The 14,724-nt window shown below is 55.9% G+C and overlaps 1 protein-coding gene across 4 annotated transcripts in view; it reads right to left on the reverse strand.

Annotated features, from left to right (window-relative positions):
- Nucleotides 1-2,173: 2,173 nt before the first annotated feature.
- The window catches only part of SIPA1L3 (signal induced proliferation associated 1 like 3), a 308,537-nt gene continuing 295,986 nt past the window's right edge, over nucleotides 2,174-14,724 (reverse strand). For all 4 annotated transcript variants that reach the window (XM_021931056.2, XM_017952902.3, XM_031659500.1 and 1 more), the window contains 4 exons: nucleotides 12,457-12,600; nucleotides 8,571-8,706; nucleotides 6,314-6,395; nucleotides 2,174-4,444 (listed from right to left, as the gene is read on the reverse strand). In XM_021931056.2, coding sequence (XP_021786748.2) covers nucleotides 4,301-4,444; nucleotides 6,314-6,395; nucleotides 8,571-8,706; nucleotides 12,457-12,600 — 506 coding nt within the window. In that variant the 3' untranslated portion in view covers nucleotides 2,174-4,300. The remainder of the gene's footprint in view (nucleotides 4,445-6,313; nucleotides 6,396-8,570; nucleotides 8,707-12,456; nucleotides 12,601-14,724) is intronic.

Below are 14,724 nucleotides of genomic sequence, written 5' to 3' on the forward strand. Positions count from 1 at the left end.
CTGACATGCTGGGAGAGGCGGGAGGAGGAGGAGGATGGTGATTGGGGAAGAGCAGCAGCAGATTTAGGGAAAGGTCCTCCAGGAGGGGAGACAGAGGAGCCACATTGTGGGTGGAGAGAGAGACTTGGGATCAGGGACAGGCAAAGTCCCAGGACAACAGGCAGAGAGGGGGAGAGACGCAGGTAGCAGGGGAGAGGAGGAGAAGACAGAATTTAGGGGAACAGCAGAACAATCTGCAGAGAGAGCCAGAGGTATGAGGGACCCAGAAAGATTGGGGAGGAGAGACAGGGAGGTCCGAGACGGGCAGAGGAAGCTAGAAACTGGGACACGAAGGGACGGGCCAGGCCTCAAAGCACAGTTCGGGCGCGACCAGGGGCTGGCGTGCGTGCGAGTTGTGGGGTGCTGGAAGCAGCTGGCGTGGCTCCGGCGCCAGGAGAGGATGTGAGAACAGCCTGTTCCCAGGCTTCCCGCCCCCTTCGCCTGGTGGCGGGGGGAGGGCAGTGCGGGTTGAGGACGGGGCGTCGAGGAGGAGGGCGGAGACTGGGAGAGTGTCTGGAGAACTCCAGAATTTTTAGGAGACGTGGGAATGGCTGGTCCTGCTCCTCCGGATGCCAGCCCCACGCCTTTTGGAAAAACATTTTTTGGAGGGGGCAGGGTCTGAGTCAGAGAAGCACTGGGTTTTAGCTCAGGGATGTGAAACTCCATGACAGGTACATGGGTAAGGGGGGCAGAGAGACCCCACCTGGCCAGCCCCATCAGGAGTCTAGGCTTCCCTCAAGGCGCTGCACTTCGGGATTTTCAGGAGGAATTTCCTGATTCCGAAATCAGTTTGATCCGGATTCCCAAAATGCAAATGTTCATCAGGCCAGATGCAGATCTGCGGCGATGAGGGGCTGCTTCCTACCCCCAAAGCATTCACTTGGCAACTGGCAGTGGGGGTCTCCTCCCACCTCTACAGACTGAAGAGGGACAGTGTCCCAAACGCAGCCATGTGGCGGGGACCAAAGGAGGCAGGGGCCCCTTGTGAGTCTTGCAGCAAAGGAAAGATCAACCAAGCTGGAAACCTGGCCTTCTTCATGTGCAATCTCCATTAAAAAAAAAAAAAAAGTTAAGCCAGGCATGGGCACAGCAGCTCACACCTGTAATCCAGCACTTTGGGAGGGTGAGGTGGGCAGATCACTTGAGGTCAGGAGTTCGAGACCAGCCTGGCCAACATGGTGAGATCTCATCTCTACAAACATACAAAAATTAGCCGGGTGCCTGTGATCCCGGCTACTTGGGAGGCTAAGGCAAGAGAATCACTTGAACCTAGGATGCGGAGGTTGCAGTGAACTGAGATTGCACCACTGCACTCCAGCATGGGTGACAGAAAGAGTCTCTGTCTCAAAAAATTTAAAAAAAAAATTTTTTTTTGGAGGCAGGATCTTGCTATGTTGTCCAGGCTGGTTTTGAATTCCTGGGCTCAAGCAATCCTCCTGCTTCAGCCTCTCAAAAAGTGCGGGGATTACAGGCATGAGCCACAGCGCCTGGCTGAATGTCCAGATTAAAAGTTGGCCAATATTTCTAAGACCCAACACAACCAGCTGAGCCAGGTCTGGCCTTCAGGCCTCCAGTACCTCTGAGGCAGAATTTCACTCTTTTGAACTTAAGGACATTTCACATTCTGAGTGTTGGATTTCTGTCCTTTGGATTCCCAGGAAAAGAAGTTAGCAAGGCAGGTGCCCCTGGTTCTTTTTTTTTTTTTTTTTTTTGAGACGGAGTCTCACTGTGTCTCCCAGGCTGGAGTGCAGTGGCGCGATCTCGGCTCACTGCAAGCTCCGCCCCCCGGGTTCACGCCATTCTCCCGCCTCAGCCTCCCAAGTAGCTGGGACTATAGGCGCCCGCTACCGCGCCCGGCTAGTTTTTTGTATTTTTAGTAGAGACGGGGTTTCACCATGTTAGCCAGGATAGTCTCGATCTCCTGACCTTGTGATCCACCCACCTCGGCCTCCCAAAGTGCTGGGATTACAGGCTTGAGCCACCGCGCCCGGCCTGCCCCTGGTTCTTAGGACGCGTGTGTGGTGGTCATGGTGTGGGGGACTTGGGGACGGGAGCAGGAGGAGGGGCCGATGCGGGACCACACCCTCCTGTCAGCAACTCCAGGCAGCTGCTCCAGAAGTGAACACACAAGCTATTTCTATGAAACATTTATTTCCTTTGAAACCTCCAGAAACATGCCAGAAAATCTCAAGACAGGGATGAGGGGAAAAGAAAAGACAATAAAGAATAACAATAAAAAATCCAAATGAAAAAATCAACATATGAAAAAACAAAAACAAAACCTGCTGCTATCTTCAGCCATCGGATAGAACACCAACCTCAAATTAAATAGATCTGTTTTTGCAGAAATCCTTAAAAAATAACACAAAACAAAACCAAAAATCATAATTTACACTTGTCCATGTACATGATTAAGTCCCCAAAATGATTCGAATGATCTGAAGATGGGAGGAGACAACTGAAGAAAACAAAAGGGGCCCGATTAGGGTCTAAGGGGTGGGGATGGGGGATGGGAGGGCCCCCCAGAGAAGGGGATAGGGGAGAAGATGGCATCACAGTAGCTGGCCAGGGCTGAGGACGCTGCCTGGGGCACGCCCACCTCACTCTCGGTGTGGGGGGTGAGGGTGGGGGCAGGGGCAGCGCTGAGGGTTCCTCCTCCAGGGGGCCAGAGGCTGATCACAGGAGACGCGATGAGAACCCTCTTCTCTCACCCCCACCCATCCACACCGGCACCTCCCTGAGTGCCTGGGTCCTATGCAGTCCCCGGAGCCCCCTTCCCTGAAGTTCCTGACCCCAGACAGAAGGTGGCAGGGGTCCCTGGACAAGGGCCGGGTTGCCTGGTGCTGGCTCACGGCCAGACCTGCTCTGCCAACTCCTCCCCGCCTGGTGCCTCCCAAAAAGGGCACCGGCCTGCCTGCCTGCCCTGACTTCCTCCCTCTGGTCCTCCCACTGACCCCCAGCCCACGGGGGACACGCCTTGGTCCTCAGCTTGAGGTTGGGGGGTGAATCCACAGACTGTGGCCATATAGGCTTGTTCTGGCGCCAACTCTACATGAAAAAATAAATATATATATATATATATCTTTTTCTGTTTGTTTTTAAAGAAGGAAAAAAAGAAACGGTTTCCTGGGTGAACAGCATGGTACCACACCGGCGTGGCCGCCCCTTATTGCCTTTAGAGAACCAGCGTCCAGTGGGGTTCGCGGGGCAGTGTTCCCCAGGGAGCACGGTGAGGGGGTCTGGTGGTCGCTGCTCGGAGAGATGGGCTGGGAGACTTGCAAAGGAAAAAAAAAACCAGAGGAGGAGGTGAAGGCTGTTCTCCTCCAGCCCTGTACTGAGGGCTTCGGGAGCCCCTCCTGGAGCCCAGAAGAAGCCGAGGCTGCTGGTCAGGGCCAGGTCGTGCCGGGAGGAGGAGAGAGTCGGCTGTGTGGTGGCTCCACCGCCCCGGCCTGACCTGGTTAGCTGGAAGGGGGAGGGGCCTGTGGACCCCCAGCCCAGGTGCAGTGGCCTCTGGTGGAAGAGGAGCTGATAGAAAAAGATCATATAAACCGTCCCGGAGGTACAAATAGAGTTTCTCTCTCAAATAAATCGGCTCTGGAGGCTGGCCTTGCCTCTCTCTATCCTCAGGCCCCCAAGAAAATAATTTAAACTCTAAGAAAGTGCTCCTGGCAGCTGTTTGGGAGGAGGGGGTTGGGGGGGGATCATGTTCGTGCTTTTTGGAGCTCACGCGCCAGGGACCGAGGCGCCCCGGTCTGTGTCCACGCGGGCCTCACCTCTCCGGATGTGGGGAATTAAGGGTTGCTTTCACGCTGTACTTTTCATGCAGGGGCCTCGGCCCCACAAGCCGCAACGTCGTTGTGCATGGCGCAGAAACCTGCTCGGTGACCTCCTGGAGCCGCGGGGTCTGGGGACTGGGTCCTCTGTGTGTCCCCATCAGCTTCAGAGGGCTGGTCCCAGGAAGAGGCTAGATGGGGACAGCGGGACAGGCCCGGAAGCGGTGTAAGCACGGCCCAGCTCACCGGGACCACAGCTGGGCAGCTCGGAGGGAGGCCTGAGACCACGTTACCCTCGGGCATGAGGGCCGTGCGCTGACCCAGACTCACAGCCCTAGTGAGGCCATCGGGGTTCCTGTGTCCATGGGGAGGACCCTGGCTGAGTCATCTTGGTCACACGGGCAGCTGGGAGCCGAGTGGAGGGAGAGAGGCGAGCAGCGCCATGGCCTGCAGGGAAGGAGCAAAGGCCGGGTGGTGGCCCTCCCGCCTCAGAGCTCCTTCTTCTCCCTGCAGAAGATCTCTGCAAACTTGCGCAGCTGCTCGCTGGCGGCCTGCGACTCCTCCTGCAGCCGCTGGTTGTTCTGCCGCAGGCTGGCCACCTCTGACTGGAGCACCACCTTGTCCTGCTTCTCCTGCGTGGGGTGGGAAGCTGGCGTCAGGCGGGTGGGCTTGGCTGCTCCTGGAACAGCCGATGGCTCCCTGGGGCCTGCAAACCCTGGCCTGGCTGTGCTTTGGAGCCGACCACTAGAGCCGGGTCAGGCCGGGGTGCACATCCCACTCTGCCTCTCCACAACCGAGGGACCCTGGGCAAGTCACTCGGTTCCCGCAACCCTACCAGGGGGCTGAGGGTTGCCTGGAGCTCATCTATGTACAGTTCCTGGAACGCAGCCCGAGGTGGAGTCACCGCCTGACAAACAGCACTGTTGTGGCCACCACATCCCACCATCACACTACCTGAGGACTTGGGGACTGTCGCTATCCCCAGTTTCCTGGAAGACGACCCCAGCCTCACACAGCAAGTGGGGAGCTGAGACATGGAGGCAGAGTGGCCTGAGCAGACCCCATTCTTCCAGGAGGACGTAGCCCCGGAGGCAGGGACTTGTCTTAGGTCGCACAGCATTATGTGGTGGGGCGGAGGTCAGAACCTGGGCCCCTTTGATTCCACAGCTCGAGGACTTAACGCGTTACATGCTCTGCCACCTTTCTGACTTTTACCCAGAAGTATAGAAACAATAGATCAAAGTCTCCTCCTCATTTTTCTTTTTTTTTTTTTGAGACTGGGTTTCGCTCTTGTCGCCCTCGGCTCACTGCAACCTCTGCCTCCCAGGTTCTAGCAATTCTCCTGCCTCAGCCTCCCAAGTAGCTGGGATTACAGGAGTGCGCCATCAAGCCCGGTTAATTTTGTATTTTTAGTAGAGATGGGGTTTCACCATGTTGGTCAGGCTGGTCTCAAACTCCTGACCTCAGGTGATCCACCCGCCTCGGCCTCCCAAAGTGCTGGGATTAGAGGTGTGAGCCACCGCACCTGGCCAGTCTCCTCCTCATCCTCCCGCCCCATGGAGACAAGTCCAAAGAACAAATTGACTGTCACCTTCTAGATGGCCCTCTCAACCGTGGTGGTTAAACAATAAATAAGTAAGTATGATGATGTTCTAGGCAACAGTGCTGCAGCTCGCTTTGGTTTTACGTAAGTTACTGGATTTCTTTTGCGTGTTAGTAAATATATAGATTTGTGATTACTTTAATTGGCTGCACGCTGTCCCGCTGCATGGGCGCCTGTAATTTACACCGCCGCTCTCCTGCTGAGGGACAGCCACGCTGGCTCCAATTTTTTATTGCCAATAGTGTGGCAATGAGCGTCCTTGTTCACAATCTCTGTACTCACGCTGTCATGGATAAATTCCCACAAGTGGAATTACTGGGTCAACATTTTTTTTTTTTCTTTTTTGTGAGACGGAGTCTCGCTCTGTTGCCCAGGCTGGAGTCCAGTGGCGTGATCTCAGCTCACTGCAATCTCCACCTTCCCGGGTTCAAGTGATTCTCCTGCCTCAGCCTCCTAAGTAGCTAGGATTACAGGCGCCCGCCACCACACCTGGCTAATTATTATACTTTTTAATAGAGATGGGGTTTCACCATGTTGGCCAGGCTGGTCTTGAACTCCTGATCTCAGGCAACCCACCCCCCTTGGCCTCCCAAAGTGCTGGGATTACAGGCATGAGCCACCACGCCTGGCCACAATTACATTTTTGATAAATGTTGTCCAACTGCCCCCTGAAAAGCCTGGGCCGATTATTCTCCCCTCAAGAATGGATGAGTTTCTCTGAGTGCTTGCTAGCCTTGGGTGTTATCACTGTTTACTCTTCACCCATGACTGCACTCAAGCACAGGAGGTGTGGGGGTGGGGTGGGTGCTGCATGGCCGAGGCAGGTGCCTGATCCCTGCTGACCACCCTGCCCAGTGTCTGGGAAGTGGGATGGAGAGGGCGTGGCCCCCAGCGTTACCTTCTGCAGGTCAGTGTGCAGCTGTTTCAGCATCACCTCCAGCTGGTGCACCTTGCCTGTCAGATCCAGGGGCGGCTCCTCACTGGAAAGACAGGGACCAGGTCAGCCTGAGGCCCCACAGCCCCTGAGGAGGGCTTCTGGCCCACAGCTGAGGAGCCTGGGGGTACGGGCCCCCTTAACCCTGACATTCTCGCGAAGCCCAAGGAGAAGCTCCCAGGGGAAGCAGGAAGCCAGCCCTCCACCGGCATACTCCACCCAGCAGGGGCACCTCGGTGGATGTGGATGGGGTGTTGGGAGCACCAGGCCAGGGGAAGGGTGGGCGCCCGCCCTGAAGTGTGTGTTTTCCCTGAGGCTGGGCCGTGCATGTGACTTCAGGGAGCACCCCTTCTTCGTACCTCCAGGACACAAAGAGCCCGCTCCACAGATGCCTGCTGAGCACCTGGCGGGTCCAGGCACCACTCCAGGCACAGGAAGCACGAGAATGGACAGATGGTCAAAAGGGCCCGCCCTCGTGGGCAGGACCAACAACGGTCCTGTCAGTGATGCTGACCATGTGCCCATCACTGACAGCCAACCCGCACCAAGCCCCAGGCTGCCCGGCTCATCTCACAGAGCTCCTCTGCCCACTGTGGCCTTCGGATGTGCTGCACAGTTACCCGCTGGCCAGCGGAGGATATGCAGGCAGTATCGCCCACCCACGTGCTGCTGCTAGGATTTGAGTCAGGGACCCACGGCCAGTAGCTGCCCCTTTGCAGATCCTCCCAGCCCTGGGCCTGCCTGGCCGCTGCAGAGAACGCACAGCCCCTTCCCGCTTGGAGTTGGGGCTGAAGGAGGCTCTGTTGGACGCTGCGGGTGCACAGGTGGTGGCGGTCGGGGGCTGGCCCTCCTGCCTCGCCCACCCTTTCCTACAACCTTGCTGCTGAGTCCTGGGAATCGGCAGCTACAGAGGGAGATGGGGGCAAATGGACTCCAGGAGTGCCGCCCAGGGGCCACAGGTCCCACTGCTTCCCACAGCCCAGGCTGCTCCTGCCCCTGAGCCTGGCAGCACCATCTGGAACTGCCGATTTCTTGTAATTACAGCGGGGCCTACGTTCGTGGTGGAGGTTGAGTTCTGAAGCCAGAGTGTGAAAAGCAAGAAGTCAAAATTACCCTCAAAAATTGCTCCCACTGCCCATGAAGTACAGTGCACGGATGGTTGTATATAGAACCCTGCACCGTGAGGTGTGCAGACGAGTGTGAAATGCACTATTTAAATCCATGTACAGGCAGAATGTGCCATTTACATTCTCTCTGCCTCTTTTTAATTTTGTTTTCTGCCAAGTGAGTGCAGTCAAATATGCTGTGCTGAATGTGAGAAGCCACGCGTGAGATGACAAATGTGAGAGATCTGTCCCCGTCCTCTTCCTTCCCCCGTGAAGCCTCCTGAGGGCCAGGCCTGGCCTCAATTGCCACTGGGTCCTCAGATAGCCCAGCACGGCACCTGGCAGGGAGGCTGGGAAGGCTGAGTATGAGGCAGAAGTCTGTGAGGTTTAGGAACCTGCAGAGGAGGAGACGAAGGAGCAGATATATGGCGGGAGACTGGCAGCGACGGGGCTGGCGAGAGGCACAGGGCTGGGGGATTGGGAGACACTGCTGAGCAGCTTTCCTTTCTTTTTTTCTTTTTTTGAGATGGAGTCTTGCTCTGGAGGCCCAGGCTGGAGGGCAGTGGCACCATCTCGGCTCACTGCAACGTCCGCCTCCTGGATTCAAGTGATTCTCCTGCCTCAGCCTCTCGAGTAGCTGGGATTACAGTCACCTGCCACCACACCCGGCTAATTTTTGTATTTTTAGTAGAGACGGGGTTTCACCACGTTGGCCAGGTTAGTCTTGAAATCCTGACCTCAAGTGACCCACCCACCTTGGCCTCCCAAAGTGCTGGGATTACAGGTGTGAGCCACTGTGCCCGGCCTGCTTAGCAGTTTTCCAAGTTGGAAGCGAAACAACTGTGTGTGTATTGATTCAGGTGTCATCTCCGCTGGACCGGGAGATCTGTTGGGACTGGGCAGAGTCTGTCTTAGTCACTGTGGATCCCCAGTGCATAGACGGGTGCAGTGTAACGACTTCCAACTCTGTTAGGAGAGGGGAGCAGCTGCTATATCAGCTTCTGCCCGAAGCGTGGTGGGGGTGACCTGCAGGGGCTGCTTCTCTCTGGGTGAGCCTCTTCCACTGCACAGACCTGCCGCTGGTATGAACCCGGGTGTTCCCAGGGAAAGCTCACCTCATGGTAGGGGTGGTCCTGGGGGTCGGGGGTCCCCTCTCCAGGCTCAGGTGGCTGTGGACAGGACTGTGTGCAGGCGGGATGTCCGGGCTCAGGGCCGGGTCGTTCAGAGAGAAGAGTGAGACGGCTCTTTGCACTGCCAGGGAGGGAGGAGGAGGAGAGGGTCAGTAAGGCTCCCAGCTTCTCCCTCAATTGATGGACGATGCCTCTCCCTGCAAACCTCCACGACACTTCCCATCTCTCTTGGGAAAGCCTGCAACGGCACTTGGATAGATTCTCGCCAAAACACCGAGCAAATGAACACACAAAACAAGAACACAAAATCCCATCCTGATTCCGATCGAGGCTTTTGATCCAATGACTAGTTCATACAAAATACAAGAGCTGGAGAAGGCAGTTAGATGAGAGTGCGAGGCAGCATCCGACTGGATTCTGAACCTGGCGTGCTCTCAACATAAATGACTGGCTTTGGTCCACAAGTACAAGGTAGGAAAAAGGGGGTCCAAAGTGGACAGGCTGGCGCCAGGTCCACGGGGATTCGTTATACGATTCGCTTTCCTTCGGAGGAAGCCGGGAAGATTTCAAAAGCAAAAAGAGAAGTGAGACAGATCACATCATGCATATTGAAGAGAGAAAAGAAATCGCACGGGGTTGCCAGTGAAAGTGAAGATTCCTGGGTTCCGCCTTGGACATGTGACTGGCACTGGGGGTACCTGAGCCGTCTGCGTTTTCAAACGTGACTGTTGGATTTTCTTCCTGTAATGGCAACAGCTGGCCACCGCCCCAGTGCCCTCCAATAGTGGCTGGTTTAGTGAGCTACGAACAGCCAGACAATGGACTCCTCGGGGGTGTTAAAAACACGAAGGCATCCCAGTGTGCCGTGTGTCGAGGGTGGCACCGCCAGGGGCAGGGCAGAGGGCGAGCCCCAGAGGCAAGCAGCTCCCCAACTTCCATTTCTGTGCCGCAAGAATAGCACAGTAAAAACCCCAACACTCCTTCCCTGGCACCACCCATTGGTAACATTTTGCCCATTTACTTTCTTTTTGAGACAGAGTTTCACTCTTGTTGCCCAGGCTGGAGTGCAATGGCGCGATCTTGGCTCAATGCAACCTCCGCCTCCTGGGTTCAAGCGATTCTCCTGTCTCAGTCTCCCAAGTAGCTGGGATTACAGGCCTGCGCCACCACACCCAGCTAATTTTATATTTTTAGTAGAGATGGGGTTTCTCCATGTTGGTCAGGTTGGTCTCGAACTCCTGACCTCAGGTGATCTGCCCGCCTCGGCCTCCCAAAGTGCTGGATTACAGGCATGAGCCACCACGCCTGGCCACGATATTCTCTAATATACAGTCATCTGCAAATGTTCTCCGATTCTCTGAATAATACCCTTTATAGTTATATTTTTCTATCTTGGATTTAATGTATATTCACTTTGACATCTGTGTTTTAAGAGACAGGGTCTTGTGATGTTGCCCATGCTGGAGTGCAGTGGCTCTTCACAGGCCTGAGTCCATTACTGATCAGCACGGGAGCTCTGACCTGCTCCATTTCTGACCTGGGCCAGTACACCTGTCCTTAGGAAACCTGGTGGTCCCTGGCTCCCTGGAGGTCACCATATTGATACTGAGTTTAGTGAAGACACCGGATCGGAACAGCACACTCCAGTCTAGAACTCCTGGGCACCAGCAATCCTCCTGCTTCAACCTCCCAAGGAGCTTGGACTACAGGTGTGTAATACCACGCCTGGAGAATTTTAAAATTAGCGCCTATAATCCCAGCTACTCAGGAGGCTGAGGCAGGAGAATCACTTGAACCTGAGAGGTGGAGGCTGCAGTGAGCCAAGATCATGCCACTGAACTCCAGCCTGGGTGACCGAGTGAGACTCTAAAAAATAAATAAGTAAAATAAAATTTTTTGTAGTGACGGGGTCTCGCTGTGTTGCCCAGGCTGGTTGAATTCCTGGCCTTAAGCCATCCTCCCACCTTGACCTCCCAACGTGTTGGGGTTACAGGTGTGAACCACTGCACCCAACCTGGAACATTTTAAATCAAATTCCAGACACCTTTGTATTTCATCTGTGGAAACTTCACTAAGTAGCACTAGTGGATAAAACATATATATATATATTTTTTTTTTTGGGGGGGAAGAAAACTACTATGCTATGAACACACCTACCAAAGTTAACGAGAATTCCTTTAGCCTTTTCCACTCATGTGAATTGCATGGGAAAACATATATATCTTCATTAAAAACCCCGCACCTCCCGGCAGGCTGAAACCACTCTGACCTGCACTCCCTGCCAGCCCCTTTCCGGCTCCCGGGGAGGCACCGCTTCCTCCCGGGTCTTTCTGCTACGCCACCCCTCCCCCATAACCTTCTGTGGTTCATCTATTAATTTTATAAGGAAGGAAAAAGCTCCCTAGGCGACTGTGACGCACAGCCTGGGAGAGAAATCAGTGCCACCAGCCAGGCTCCTTCCGCTTTCTCACATGGGCTGCACAGCCCCCAGGCATGCCAGGTGCATGGAGCAGCTGGGAGTGGGTAGGGGCTTTGGCTGCCCAAGCCCTTTCCTGTGGCCTATGGTTGGTAGGGTCGGCGTCTGGGCGGCTCTGCCTTCTGCAGACAACACTACAACCGCTGATGGCATCTGTCTCCAGGGAGAGTAACCTGAGGCCTTCTGCCACTTCCCACTATCCCGGAACTGGCCGTCCTGGGCCCCTCAAGATGCCTGCTGGAGACCCACATGAGAGGAGATGCCCCCAGCTGCCCGGCCCCTGTCCCCATGGACTCCTTAGCACATAAAGGGCCCTGGGTGGCAAGTAGAACAAACCCCTGTCCACTGCTCCAGGGAACCCAGGGAGGATCTCTGTGCCTGGTATGTGGGGAACCCCCACCCAGAATCAAGGTTCCTACAGGACCCTCAGGGCACTGAACGCTCCTTTTTTTTTTTTTTTTTTTTTTTTTGAGACTGAGTTCATTCTGTCACCCAGGTTGAGTGCAGTGGTCGGATCTCAGCTCACTGTGCAAAGCTCCGGCCCCGGTTTACTTTCATTCTCCTGCCTCTCAGCCTCCCGAGTAGCTGGGACCACAGCACCCGCCACCTCAGCTAGTTTTTTGTATTTTAGTAGAGACGGGTTTCAATCGTTAGCCAGGATGGTTCCACCTCCTGACCTGTGATCCTACTCACCCAGCCTCCCAAAGTGCTGGGACACAGGCTTGAGCCACCTGCCACTCGCTTGAGTCTTCTTTATTCCCTCTTCGGGCTCCCAAATCTGGGGCTGAAAACCCAAATGTCCTCAGGGACACAGACTTTTTTCTTTTTTCCCCCCCAGACACGGGGTCTTGCACTGTCGCCCAGGTTGAAGTGCATTGGTGTGATCACAGCTCACCACACAGCCTCCCTCTCCTGGGCTCAAGTGATCCTCCTGCCTCAGCCTCCAGAGTGGCTGGGACTACAGGTGTGCACCGCCATGTGTCACTTATGTTTTTCTCTTTTGTAGAGACTGGGTCTTACTATGTGGCCCAGGCTGGTCTCAAACTCCTGGCCTCAAGTGATCCTCTTGCCTCAGACTCTCAGAGTGCTGGGATTACAGGTGTGAACCACTATGCTTGGCCTCACGTATTTTCCATGTGGTGTTTTGTGTAATTGTCATGGCAGCCTCAAGCATGGTGACTTTTACTTGTCGGTCAACATGGTAACTCGCATCAAAGAGATGAAGACACTTGCCCAGGGCTGCATGGTAAACAAGTGATGGGGCAGGACTCGAACCCCGCTCCCTGATTCTGGAACCTGAGTGGGTATCCCTGCAAAGCCACGAGGCCCTCCATAACTCCCTCTAGAACAGAGGAGGGCGTGGGGGCCCGGCGGGACTGGGTGGAAGGCGCTTACCTTCGTATGCCTTGGCTGCGTTCACCAGGCTGGACCACTCGAGGCCAGCAGCCGTGTCAGGCAGGGGCATCATCCCGGGGTCCAGGCGCCGCAGGGGGCGGTCCCGCCCATCAGTCAGCGAGAGCTCCGAGGCAGAGATGGTGGCTGGATGGGGAGGGTGGAGATGGCAGTGGTTGAGCATGACAACGCGGGGGACACATACACATGAAGACATTCCATTGCTTATGCAGAGACGCTATGTGTCCGGGACAACCTCCAGCAGGGTAAGGGGTCTGGGAGCGCTGGAGTCTACGGAGGCCTGACTTTAAACAAGGTGCTGGGCCAGGCCTGGCAGAGACGTCATCTGGACAAAACTCTGACGGGGAGGAGGGAGTGCGCCGGGGGACACCTGGGGGAGGAACATTCCAGGCAGACGGAACAGCCAGTGCTAAATCCCTGAGGCAGGAGTGTGCCTGGAAGGTTTAAGGAACACGGAGGCGGCCCCTATGGCTGGGTGAGGGTGAGCAAGGGAGGAAGCAGCAGGAGGCGAGGACAGAGGCAACACGGCCGCACCATGCGGGTCCTGTGGGCCCCAATGGCAACTGTGTTCTCACCCTGAGTGCAATGGAGCCCTGGAAGGCTCTCTCTGGGTGCATGTGGGGGATGGACTGTGTGCATGTGGGGGCATTTGGGGGGAGGCAGGGAGCAGGTAGGAGCTGTAACCATGACCCACAAGAGAGACAGTGACACTGCGCAGGACCAGGGTGGGGCCATGGTAGGACCCAGGGGCAGATTCTGGGCCTACTTTTCAGGGGCAGCCAATAGGATTTCCTGAGGGATGGATATGGCTGTGAAACAAAGAGAAGGGCCAGGATTGCAGTTCTGATCAGGAAGGCTCGGGTGGGGGATCAGAAATCTGTTTCTGGAGGTGCTTAGTGGAGTTGGCCCTGGACACCCCAAGGAGACGGTGGGAGGGGGGCTGGCCACAGGAGCTGGCAACAAATAGAGTCCCAGCTGCACCTGTAATCAGAATCGCCAGTGTATGGACAGTGTTTACACGCGGTGGGGTTGCCGTGGGGGGGTGTTCAGGTATAATACACTGAGCAGAGGAGAGGCCTGTGACATCTCAGGGGTTGGAGGTGAGAAGCAACGGCGCCAGCACTGCTCTCGCACCTGCTACGGCTATCGAGAGTCCCCGGCACCAGGCTCAAGCTCTGGCCTGGGGCTCCGTGACTCCCTGAAGCCTCTAAGGGACAAGGACAGAGGAGGATAGGCAGGTACAGAGAGACCAGGAGACAGGCCTGAGGGCCCTTAGCTGGGAATCGTCAGAGCCCAACCATGGGCCCAGTCTGCTCTGTGTTCCTGGCACCTCCTCTGTGCAGGGCCCAGGGGATCATCTCGCAGTCTCACTGTGAGCCTGGCGGGGGCAGGGGTGTCACGATCTCCGCGCATGGAGGAGGAAAACTGAGACCCGAGCGAGGCGCTGCCTTGCCTGGGCTCGCATGGCTTCCAGCTGGGACTTCTCGGTGCTGACTACGTATGAGGTGTATGCTATGTGCTTTCCATATATTCACTTGTTTGATTTTTTTCAACCTAGGGATGTGGGCACTACTTTTTCATTTTACAGTCAAAGAAACTGAGGCACAGAGAGATTATATCTGGAGTGGAAGACGTGGGACATAAACTCAGGCCGTCCAGCTCTGTGATATGTGGTGTGCAGTAAGTGCTGGCTGAATGGGTGAATGAACGAGTCCTTGGCCTCCATGCTCCGCCCTCGGCCTCCTTGCTCCGCCCTCAGCCTCCATCCTCGGCCCTTGGCCTCCATGCTCTGCCCTTGACCTCCTTGTTCTGCCCTCAGCCTCCTTGCTCTGCCCTTGACCTCCATGCTCTGCTCTTGGCCTCCGTTCTCCGCCCCAGACCTCCACATTCCACCCTTGGCCTTCTTGCTCTGCCCTTGACCTCCGTGCTCTGCCCTTGACCTCAATGCCCCACCCTTAGCCTCCTTGCTCCACCCTTGACCTCCATGCTCTGCCCTTAACCTCCTTGCTCTGCCCTTGACCTCCATGCTCCATTCTTGGCCTCCTTGCTCACCCTTGACCTCCATGCCCCACCCTTGACCTCCTTGGTCTGCCCTTGACCTCCATGCTCCGCCCCTGACCTCTTTGCTCCACTCTTGACCTCCATGCTCCGCCCTTGGCCTCCTTGCTCTGCCCTTGACCTCCATGCTCCGCCCTTGGCCTCCTTGCTCCGCCCTTGGCCTCTTTGCTCCACCCTTGACCTCCATGCTCT

The sequence above is a fragment of the Papio anubis genome, chromosome 20 (assembly GCF_008728515.1).
Source record: "Papio anubis isolate 15944 chromosome 20, Panubis1.0, whole genome shotgun sequence".
Classification (NCBI taxonomy): Eukaryota; Metazoa; Chordata; class Mammalia; order Primates; family Cercopithecidae; genus Papio; species Papio anubis.